The sequence below is a fragment of the Microtus ochrogaster genome, chromosome 16, assembly GCF_000317375.1.
Source record: "Microtus ochrogaster isolate Prairie Vole_2 chromosome 16, MicOch1.0, whole genome shotgun sequence".
Lineage (NCBI taxonomy): Eukaryota > Metazoa > Chordata > Mammalia > Rodentia > Cricetidae > Microtus > Microtus ochrogaster.
Genome location: NC_022018.1, coordinates 56,187,723 through 56,200,051, shown reverse-complemented (window position 1 = coordinate 56,200,051; position 12,329 = coordinate 56,187,723). Strand labels below are relative to the sequence as shown.

The 12,329-nt window shown below is 38.6% G+C and overlaps 1 protein-coding gene across 1 annotated transcript in view; it reads right to left on the bottom strand.

Moving 5' to 3' along the window:
* Positions 1-12,329, bottom strand: part of Nsd1 (nuclear receptor binding SET domain protein 1) — a 115,292-nt gene that overhangs the window by 18,162 nt on the left and 84,801 nt on the right. The window contains exons 13-19 of the mRNA XM_026782929.1: positions 11,080-11,280; positions 10,087-10,266; positions 7,453-7,609; positions 5,177-5,382; positions 4,312-4,424; positions 3,373-3,642; positions 1,464-1,602 (exon numbers count right to left, since the gene is read on the bottom strand). Of these exons, the coding sequence (XP_026638730.1) occupies positions 1,464-1,602; positions 3,373-3,642; positions 4,312-4,424; positions 5,177-5,382; positions 7,453-7,609; positions 10,087-10,266; positions 11,080-11,280 (1,266 nt within the window). The remainder of the gene's footprint in view (positions 1-1,463; positions 1,603-3,372; positions 3,643-4,311; positions 4,425-5,176; positions 5,383-7,452; positions 7,610-10,086; positions 10,267-11,079; positions 11,281-12,329) is intronic.

The window sequence follows — 12,329 nt, the reverse complement described above, 5'->3', positions numbered from 1 at the left end:
AAAAAAAAAGAAGCCTGAGCTAACAGGCCAACCAGTTTAGGATTAATGTAGACCTCTGTGTGTTTCTATGGAACTGAAAGGCTGCCGGACCAGGTGGGACAGAAACCCGTCAACAGAAGTGAATGCTTTTAAAATCAAAGTTTCTCAGAGCAGGAGTTCTATGTAAGTCACATATGGACCAGTATCACCACCAACTCCACTTGGAAGGCTGTGCTTCAAATATACTAAAGAGGAAACTCTATGCAGGTTTAGCAATGCGTAGTTATGACAAGCCCGCCTATGGGATTCTGGTCTACACTGAAGTTTATGAACCACTGCCCCAGAGAAGCAGCAGCTTATTACATTTTCTAATCAGGAAGTTTACAGATGAGAGGCACATTAGAAATCATTTATTGAAATTTAACTACTTAATCCAATTCCTTACCCAAAGTATAATCAGAATGTCTGTCAATAAAGACTCACAAACACACAAACACAACTGAAGAAGTATTTACAAAGGTAGATACCAGGAAAAGAACTGTCAGTCTAAGCATGAGGGTCAATGTAATCCCAAGTACTGAGAATGCTAGGGTAGGGCTGGAGAGATGGCTCACTGGAGGCAGGACAATGCAACTTCTAGGCTTGCCAAGGAAACTTAGTAAGATTCTGATTCAAATTCAACTGTAATAAGCTAATGTAACTAACATGTAATAACAAAGCATAAATAAAAAACCAAAATGACACAACATAAATCAACCAAAGTAAAATAGGCTAAAGATATATTTCAGTTGTACAATCTTTGACTACTGTGCATAGGTTTCATGGTTCAATTCTCATATTAGCAAAGGGAGAACTCCAAAACCATAGTACAGGGAAAGAAATGTACTGGAATCTAATTTCCAAGCACAAAGAATTGCAGATAAAAGAAACAGACACAATGGGAAATTTCTTCTGAAATATAATCCAATGACCCCCAAATAAAAAAAAAAAAACTGAAATACTTGATATCTTGAGTTTTTTAATTTACATACACCTATGGATCATGACCCCAAAAATATCACCAGAAAATACAGATATTTACATTACAATGCATAACAGTAGCAAAATTACTGGTGATTGGAGTCACCACAACATGAGGAACTGTATTAAAGCGTTGCAGCACTAGGAGGGTTGAGAACCACTGAGTTATATGATCGTAACAACACACTAGTTAAACATGAACAAATTAGTCAAGTTTATACAATTAAGGGATAAAAGATTATTAACTCTTGTGATCTTTTTATATATTTTTACAGCGTTAAAAAACCCCAACTTATATTGGATCATTAAAAAAAAAATACTAAAAGTAGCTTTATTGTTTTTGGTTATGGGTAAAGAGCCAAAAATGAGCAATTTAGCCCTCTCCAGAATCAAGATCAAGAAATTGCTCATGTATATGGACAAATTCTAGAACTTGGGTCTATCACAAATACATTTTCAAATACAAAACAATTTTATATTACTTACTTTATCTAGAGTGAGCATATAGAAATTAGTGATATCGTGTTCCTGTGCGTAACGGATTCGAGCTCTGCACTCTTCTTCATCTATTAGTTCACCCACATACTCATTCACAAACTCACCCTACAACAGAAACAGCTCATAACTTAATGGTAAAAGAACACTGGTGTTTACAAGTGCAATTTATATTTTAAAAATAATATAGATGATTCTCAAAAGTAGACTATGTGAATTTTATTATTTATGATGCCTTAATCACTTAATGAAGAAAAGTCACTTCCTCATTCCCACTAGCAGAAAAGCTCCAGGATAAGGCACACTGAAGAACCACCAGAATTGAAGACTGAGAAACAGTAAAGAAATAAGTCAATTTTGTTACCTGTCTGACGGCCTGAAATCCAGTTTCAACTACATTCTCTGTCTTGGAGCTTGCCCTGCTTTTACCATCCTTCTACATTTCACATCACTGTCCACCCTACTCTGCATAGCATAATTAAACCACTTTCACAAATAACATGGGAGATTTTAACCTATCTCTACCTGGCAAACAAGATAAATATTTGGTAAATGGCTTCATTGTGTTTCCTAGAAACCTCAACAACAACAACAACAAAAAATTTTAAATGCTTAAATTTTTATTGATTGATTGATTGATTGAATGCATTGGTGTTTTCCCTGAACGTATGCCTGTTTGAGAATTCTGAATTCCCTGGAACTGGAGTTACAGACAGCTGTTTGTTGCCATGTGTGTGCAGGGAATTCAACCAGGTTCTCTTCAAAGAACAGGCAGTGCTCTTAACCACTGAGCCCCCAATAAAATTCTTTAGAAATTATGAAAATAAGCTTTGTTACTAAATTGTCAAATAAGATTAATTTTTCTATCCAGAATGTATAATATTATCTGTTAAAACGCTGAAGAACAGCCAGGTGTGGTGGTGTGTTCTGGAGACAGAGGCAGGTGGATCTCTGAGTTTGATGTCAGGACAGTCAGGGCAACAGAGTGAAACCCTATGTCAAATTACCAAAAACTCAACCAAACAAGTGACAAATGTCTGGATTCCTTCCTATACACTTTTCTCAAAATTCTAGAGCTCTAAAAATTATATTAAAGAGACTAGAGAGATGGGCAGCTAAAAGCATTGGCTCTTCTTCCAGAGGACGGGGGTTCAATTCCCAGCCACCACATGGCAGTTCACAACTGCCTGTAATTCCAGACCCATACATGCAAGCAAAAAACAAAACAAAACCTCTTAATGAAGGTTAATAAACCCATTATTGCCTTCAAGAAGGAGGTTAGCAGAGGCCCTCCACATTTCATGTTGAAGATTCCCTGCATTTTCACTGTGAAAAGCTCAACACAGCTCATCACTCTTGATAACCCCAAACTATTTCTCCTGATTAAATACTTTATTCAAATACTATAACTGCTGGGCGGCAGTGGTGCACACCCTTAATCCCAGCACTTGGGAGGTAAAGGCAGGTGGATCTTCCCAAGTTCAAGGCCAGCCTGATATACCAAGTGAGTTCCAGGACAGGCTCCAAAGCTACAGAGAAACCTGTCTCAAAACAACAAAAACCAAACAAACAAAATACTGTAATCACCTCTTCTTCCATCTTTACTACTGGCTCTAAAACTGTCATAAAGTGTAAAGAATCTCATAACATTCTTATGAATTTCTCCCTATATTGTTATATATAGCGAATATGATCAATGTAAGGACTTTGATGACAAGATCATCCACTATCAGGCCTCTTTCTACACCTTGGAGTTTATAATAATTCCTAACTATGTGTCCTCTATGTAGTAATTCTCATATTCATCAAGAAGAACCAGTTACATCAAGAAGTAAAAACAAAATAAAAGCCTAACAAAACCTCTTAATTTATCTTTACCTTTTTAATATCTGTTTTTGTCCGGAGACCCCAGCCCCTCTGTAATGTGCGGAAAATTTCGACGTCTGGATACTGGCGCTTGCTGAAGCACTGGTTTTGACAGCGCCCTCCAGCAGGACACACCGTGGGATGGCACTCATAGAGCAGCATCCGGTTGATACACTCTGAATCTATCCCACAGGGATTCTCATCAGTAGCTTTACAGTTGCAACGGGGAATTTCTGACAAGTCTGCAGTGAAGATCTGTACCCTACCAATAGGTCGGTTCACCTGGAAAAGCACATTGTGTCATATCAGATAAATTAACATAAAGCAATTCAGTAACATATCCTTCAAGTTATATGACACATTTTACATGATTTGAAGAAATCAAGATGAGACTATTCATATTAATAATAAAGCCACAGCTGATACATTAAATGTAAATTTCAAGCCAGCTATATTGGAATATGCCTTTAATTCTGTTTTTTTCAGAGACTAAGACAGGAGATCACAAGTTAAAGGTGAGCCCAGACAAATGGAACACCATCACCAAATTAAAAAGGGGTGGGGAATGGAGACTGTAGTTTGGTGGTAGAGTGCTTGCTTATAAACATATAGCACTAGAGGGAAAAAAAAAATCAATTTAAAAGTTTCTACACTCAAAGAATTTAAAACCATGTCCTGGCATAAGATGATTTATATAAGCTAATATATACAAATAATCACTTTAGGAAGAACACTGAAGAGGGACAGTGAAATGGTTCAGTAGGTCCAGGAGCTTACTGACAAGTCTGACAAGTCAAGAACTGACGATGACAACTGTGTTAGAAATAAAAAGCAAGTACTCTTTTTATACTCTTAACTTCCAATTTTTAAATTTTTACCATGTGCAAGAAAGGAAAAGGAGCCATACAGTGTTATTCTACTACACAGCCTCCCAAGATTTGTCCCCGTCACCTTTATATGTTTATAAGGTGGTGGCTTCTTGTCATTCTTTCGATCTTCCTGCAGTTGTCTTAGCTCTTTTTGGGCCTTTAACTCTTCAAACCTCGCTGCAGCTTCCTGAAGAGCTGAGAAAATAAAACAAAATCACGTAAAAAAAATTATATATCTCTGGGTATATTTATTTTACCCTATCTCCCCCTTTAAGCTGAAGAAAGCCCATGTCCTGCTGGGCTGTGGTGGCGCACGCCTTTAACCCCAGCATTTAGGAGGCAGAGGCAGGTGGATCTCTGTGAGTTTGAGGCCAGCCATACCTACACCCTGCCTTTTTTTGGACAGGGAGGGTGAAGCAGTGTCTTTCTACTCAGTAGCAGAGGCTGGCCTCAAATTTATGGTCCTCCAAGCCACTGAAATTACAGGTGTATATCAGCATGGAACCTAAATTTGAAAACTGTTTTAAGTGTTGGAGAGCAATCTATGACTTTACAGATGCCAGGCAAGCCCTGTGCCTTTAAACTCCATCTATAATCCCAGCCAATTTTGTTTTGTTGAGATGGTCTTATAAGATCTAGGCCACTGAACTTGGGCTCCCAACCCAAGAACTGAAATTACAAGCATGTGGCTATAAGACACTTTTGTTTTCTCTTTTTTTCTTTTTGAGACACAGCCTCACTGTGTAGCAAAAATCACCCTGGAACTCACTATGTAATCAGGGTAGTCTTGATCCTGGGGTTCGTTTGCCTTAGCCTCAAGTCTTACGATTACAAGCAGGCATCACAGTATTTCAGACACCCTGAACCATTACATGAACTTTAACACAGAGCAGATACTGAGCTATGGAAATTTCTGCTTGCCTGAAAAATCTTAAGGGTAAAGTTACCTTTTCTATATGTTCCATCCACTCCTTTTCCCATTTTATCTTTGCTGCTCACATCTCCTTCCATATAAGGGAAAACTCGGGCCTGATGAGTCCATAGATAGTCATTAGACCCAAAGAAGAGAACAGGGAACTCTCCCACATCATGTCTCATTTTATCAATGTTAGAGGGTACAGCTCGAGGATGGCAGATCTCAGCTGGCCACCACCTGGGAAAGGTACAAATAAGAGAAGAAACCTCTACAAGGCTGCAAAAGCACTGGGAAAATAACATACTTAAGGTTTTGTTGTAGGTCTTTCTGCATGTGTGTATACATAGTATGTACATGTATATAGGCACAAACTGAAAAACAAATGTTTCCCTGGTTATTGTCCACTCTCTTTACTGAGGCAGGTTCTTGAGGTGAACCTGGAGTTCACTAGTGCTTTCTAGCCTAGGTAACCAGTTTACCCTGAGGAACCTTATCTTTGCCGCCCAAGCTCTAAGACTGCATACATGTATGAAGGTGCTAGGTTCAGAACACTAGCCTTCATACTTGGGTACCAAGCACTTTGTTCATTTAGCTGTATCCTCAAGTAGAATGTTACAGAAAGCTAAAATAAACATTCACAAATATAAATAATTTCTTAGAAACAGTTACGTTGCTTCAAGGAAATTATGATACATGAATATTTATAATGTCCACTGAAGAATTTTCTTCAACAATGAAATGAAAATCTGACTGAAGAATTGGCATAGTGACTAAGAGCCCATGCTGCCACTGTACACAACTTTGTTCCATTCTCAGCACCCTTATCAGGTGGCTCACAGACATCTGTATTATTTAGTTCCATAGAATCCCATGCTTCTGGTCTCAGATTACTTGTGCTCACATGCACATATCCACATTAAGACACATACACAATTATTAAGTTTATTAAAAGTAATTAGAACAAGAGAACTGAAGACGTGACAATGACAGGGAAAACAATGTTCATCATTAAGGGTTTCAACAGTAGTATACCAGACAATTTGAATTTTAAAAAAACTTACAGCTAGGCTAGAGGTCACGTATTTCTAATTCCAGGAGTGATTTAAACTCAGGAAGCAGAGGCAGTTTCAGGCCAGTCTGGTCTATATACCAAGCTGGATATCAAGTTTGAGGTCAGCCAGGATACACAGTTAAGACCTTAACTCAAAAGCAAAAACTAAAAGAAACTCCCTGTAATTATCTAACCAAGATAATCAATATTTTCATCTTCTTTTTTTTAAAAAATATTTATTTATTTATTATGTATACAATATTCTGTCTGTGTATGCTTGCAGGCCAGAGGAGGGCACCAGACCCCATTAAAGATGGTTGTGAGCCACCATGTGGTTGCTGGGAATTGAACTCAGGACCTTTGGAAGAGCAGGCAATGCTCTTAACTTCAGAGCCATCTCTCCAATATTTCCATCATCTATCATCTCTTGGTGCTAACAACTTTTAAACTTTTCTTTAGTAGATGTAGGATCTTGCTATATAGCAAGAACTGGTCATGAACTTATGATCATCCTGCCTCAGGCTCCCAAGTGCTGGGAATAGAGGGTACACCACCACATATAGCTAGTAATTCATAAAATATATAATCATAGTGTGTCATTCTATGTTGAAATCATTCATGTTAGCTGGGTAAGTAGGAACCAGAGGCAGGGAGGAATCTGAGTCTGAGGCCAGCCAGGGCTATATAATGAAGCCTTGTTTAAAAATCTGACAAACTACATTTATGTTGTATACTTTTATGCAATCCCAGTTCAATTACAACTTCAAAAGCAAAACCAAAATGAACAATTGTGGGGAAACTATGGACAATTATCGGGTGGAGAAGAATATTACTGTGCATGTTTGTGAGTAAATACTTTGAAATTATAATGAATTTTCCTTGTTTATGAGATTATGTGCTTATTCAGTAAATAATTTGCTATAGTACACATACTATATACCTAGAACTGAAAAATCAATATTTAACTTTCTCTAATAGAGTTTAGAGTACTATGCCTAATCATGAAGAACATTTTAAGAAGTTAATTACCAGCCTGGTGGTGGTAATGCACGGTTTTAACCCCTGGACTTGGGAAACAAAGGCAGATGGATCTCTGTAGTGTGAAGCAAGCCTGGTTTACAGAGTGAGTTCCAGGACAACCAGGGCTACACAGAGAAACTGTGTTTGGAAAAACAAAACCAAAAAGTTATCTTCCGGAACCCAAGAAACAGATGATGATAGGAGCAATGAGTGCCATTCTTTGTCATGTTACTCACCTGTATCGACCAACCTTCACCCAGACAATCTCCCTATAGTGTGGTTTTTTGCCAGCCTTACAGTCATTGCAATACCAATTTCCTTCAGGGATATCAATGTTTAGGCACTCACGATGGAAAGCAGCAGGACAGGAGTCACAGCACAGAAGACTGCCTCCTAGAGGAATAGGGAAACTTCGCATTAGACCGCAAGAGTCCATAAAAAGTCCCAGCAGAAATGGCTTTTGCTCAGCTCCTAATCAATTATTTCTAACTCTAGCCAAGGGCTTAGTAGAACACACACAGAAAGACTACTCTGTAACAATATGCCTTTTCTAATATTCCCGAGCTCCAAACTCACATCAAAAATTTTCATATTATCCAAAAAAAAATTTTCATATTAGGATAATAAATAGTATATTTTCTACCAAAATTAGTTATAACAAGATGGTATTTATGTGCATAAATATCAATATAAACATTTTCCTTATCCCAGCACTTGAAAGGCAGAGGCAAGCAGATTTCAATTAGTTAGAGGCAAGGCTGATAAACAGAATGAGTTCCATGATACCCAGGAACGTTCCAGAGATACCCTGTCTCGAAAAACAAAAAACGAAAAAAAAAGAAAAAAAAAAAAGGTTAGCGAGGCAATAGTGGCGCGCCTTTAATCCCAGCACTCAGGAGGCAGAAACAAGTGGATCTCTGAGTTCAAGGCTAGCCTGGGTCTACAGAGTTGAGTTCCAGGACAGCCAGGGCTGTTACACAGAGAAACCCTATTTCAAAAAAATTAACAAAACAAAACAACAAAAACAGAACCAACCAACCAACAACAACAAAACAAACAAACCCTTCCCTTCTAAGACTATTTATAGCAAATAGAGGCCATAGTATAACAAACACACAATTAGGGGCTGGAGAAATGACTCAGAGGTTAAGTGTATTAACTGCTCTTCCAGAGGGCCTGAGTTCTGTTCCCAGCAACCAGATGGAGGCTGACAATCATCTATAATGACATAGGATACCCTCTTCTGGCAAGTATGGAAACATACAGATAGAACACTGCATACATAATAAATATACATCTTTTTAAAAAAAACAAGGCACAATTAAGTTTTGTGTATGTAGCTTGTGTATTTGCATGCACATGGAGGTCAGAGGTTGGTGTTGGATGGATTCTTCATCACTTTCTACCTTATTTTTTATGACAAGGTCTACTGAACCTAGAGCTCACCCATTCTGCTAAGATGGTTGGCTAGCAAAAGAACTCATGCCTGTCTCTGACCTAACAATACCATGTTATGAGAATGTACCTTGTTTCTACATGAGTCTGGACTCAGTCTGTCATGGCTGGGATTTTACCAACCAAACCATCCCTAAAACCTGAAAATTCGATTCAGCTGGTGACAGGAAGGTCTTGAAGCCTAAGACCTTATCACTTCAGGAATTCACTTTCTTTATTGAGATCTAGCTTTCCCAGTAGAAACATTTTATAATGAGCAACAGTTGCTCCTGAGACCTCAGCTAACAAACACATAAGCCAGCAGCACCTCCATACGCGTAGCTATTTCACTCTTTTTTCAGAACACGGCAGTTTCAGACACAGAGTTATCAAGTGTTTGTAAGCGGGGTGTTTGGCATCCCTACTGAACCTGAGTTTCTTGGTTCATAACTTATAGTCTCCATTTGCTATCACACGTATTAAAATTGTTTAAATAAAGTGTGGTTATAGACTTAACACAGTGAGAAAATTTTAGGTGATCTCTGGACTTGTTTTTAACTTTTATGACTGAACTTCCTTCATAGGCTGTGCTATTTCATTTTTCCTTTGTATTGTTCTAGAAATTTTTTTCAACTTGGGCATGGTGGTGAATGCCTTTAATAAAGGCACACTGGAGGCAGAAGCATGTGGACCTCTGGGAGTTTATGATTAGTTTGGCATACAAAGCAAGTACATAAGCCCTGTTGTAAAAAGAAATATACATATATAAAAATAAAAACTTTCTTCAGAAGTTGGAAAGATGGCTTAGTGGGATCCAAAGCATGGGCTACTACTCTGGCAGAGGACCAGGGTTTGATTCCCCAGCAAACATATAGTTACTAACAACCTTTTACAACTCTAGTTCCAGGGGAAATGACTCCCTCTTCTGGCCTACTCTGGCACTGAATTCATGTGATGTACAGTAAAGATTATAGGTATGCCCCATCACATCAATTTACATAAAGTCGAATGCTTTGGGCATGATAGGCTAAGCAAGCACTATTCCCAGCCTCAAGTATTATAAACTAAAAAGGATACATGAGAGACTGGAGAAATTTATCAGTGGGTCGGTCATAATGGGCTTGCTACAAAGTATGAAGCCCCAAAGTTAGGATTCCCAGAACCCAGAGAGGCTAGCCTATAATCCCAGCACTGAGTACTTGAGACAAGCAGATCCTAGGGACTCAACAGCACACCAGTCTAGCCAAAACAGATTGACTGAGAGATCTTATTTCAGGGTCAGAGAGATGAGCCAAGTCTGAAGACCTAAGCTTGATATCTAGGACCCATATGGCTAGAGAAAGAGAAGCAACTATATATTCACTGCAATACACATTAAAATATAAAACACTTGATAATCCCTTTGAAACCACTCAAAGTTAGAAGTCACATCTTACCTTCTGAGCACACAAAACACCAGCTGACATTAACATGCTCATGATTTCGGCAGCCCCGCCTAGGGGTGAAGTGATTAGGGCAGATGATACTATTAGATGCAAGGATTTTTGACCCAGCGGCAAGACAAAAGTCATTAGCATGGTAGGCCACAGGACATCGGACACAACGCATCAGACGACCTACATTTATGGTAAGAAGAAAAATGGGAGAGAAGCAAGAGAAAAAGATTACATATGGAAACAAAGTACATTATAAAAGTCTATTTGCCAGCAGAGAGAAACATGGCTCTTAAACATGTAATTCACTATTAAGATGAAGAGGGGAGCTCTGTGCTAGTCCCCAGTGGGAATAGGACTGCACAACTGTAAATACACCTGCATCTGCAAGGAGACCATGATCTACGATCCAGATGACTGCCTCAAATCCTGTAACATCTGAAATAAGTAAATTAAAACGAATGGACTTGGGAGGCAGAGGCTGGTGGATCTCTGTTGAGTTTCAGGCCAGTCTGGTCTACAGAGTATTCCAGGACAGCCAGGGCTACACAGGGAAACCGTCTTAAAAACAAAACAAAACAAAACAAAACAAAAACAGAAGACAAAAGCAATTGAACAGTGGAATTAGTCTTTGCTCATTACTTTATGAAGCTTATTTCCCAGATGGATCTCTAATATACATCAGCAACTAAAAACCAGGATCCAACTACTTAAATCTATATGGTAGAAGAACTAAAAGGGTTATAAAGTGTATTGAATAGGAGATGTTTTCAAACAAAATCTCTAATGATATCTAAATATTTTAAGCCATCAGCTGGACATTCCACAGAACACAGCATGGTATTCATGGGAATTCATTACTATACTTGGCCACAAATGTTGCTACTTTAGCAAACTGACAAGCAGAATGCTTCAGATTGCACTTGAAAACCAAAGTAGTGCCCAAGAAACCAAAGTCTTACAATTAGATTGATTTACATAAAAAAAAATCCACACCTTTAGAAGCAGATACATTGGCTGGATTAGCAGCATGGCAAGTTATACAGATGTGCAGGGGGCACCGGAAGCCCTTGTTCTGCATGACAGTTGGTGGGTACTTCTGGACACATTGTTCATGGTAAAACTTCCCACACAAGGGCAGAAGGCACCTTTTCACATCTTCCCCACTCTGTTTACAGACAAAACAGGTATGGATTCCTGGAAAAGCAAAGAGGCAACAGATTAATAATACAAGAATCTATCCCAATCAAAGTCATTAGGAATAAGTTAGTGAAGAACTTTGTAAAATTTACCAAACTGACAGAATCTGACTATGCACAACCTTAGTACATTTATAAGTGGGCAATCTGGGCAGGCAGTGGCAATGCACGCCTTTAATCCCAGCACTCGGGAGGCAGAAGTAGGTGAATCTGAGTTTCGGACCAGCATGGTGTACTGAGAAAGTTCCAGGATAGACTTCAAAGCTACACAGAAAAACCCTGACTCAAAAACAAAACAAAACAAAACAAAACAAAACAAAAAAAAAAACTAAACAAAAAAGTGGACAATTTGATCTGATATGTGTTTATTGGTATGATATAACAAAGTGTCATATTATACTGAGTACAACACATTTCTCTCAAAGAAAATCCAGCCTCTAGATCCAACTACATTGTAGGTGATAAAGAAAACACAGGAACAAGATGGACATTAAATGCTTCCTCTCAAGCCTTATTCCTGGCTTGTATGACAAAAATCCATGACAAAGCGCACTGGTGGTGCACGTCTTTAATTGGAGCACTCGGGAGGAGGCAGAGGCAGGCGGATCTCTGTGAGTTTGAGACCAGCCTGGTCTACAAGAGCTAGCCCCATAACAGACTCTAAAACTACCCTGTCTCAAAAAAACCAAAAACAAAAACAACCCCCCCCCCAAAAAAAAAGCCATGACAAAGCAAGCTATAGAAGAAAGGGTCTATTTTAGCTTACAATTTCAGATTATGGTCTATCACAGAAGCAAGGTGGCAGCAGCTTGACGTAGTCAATGTTTTCCAGTCAGGAGCAGACAGTAGGAATACATGTGATGCACTTTTAGACTGAATTTTGCCACATCAATGAACTTAGGGCAATTTCCTATAGATATGCCCACAGGTCAAGGAGATTTAGACAATTTTCTGTGAAGCTTTCTGGGGAATTCTGAGATCTGAACTTAAGAAATCCACTTGCTTCTCTCTGTCTCTCAAGTGCTAGAATTAAAGGCTTGTACCACT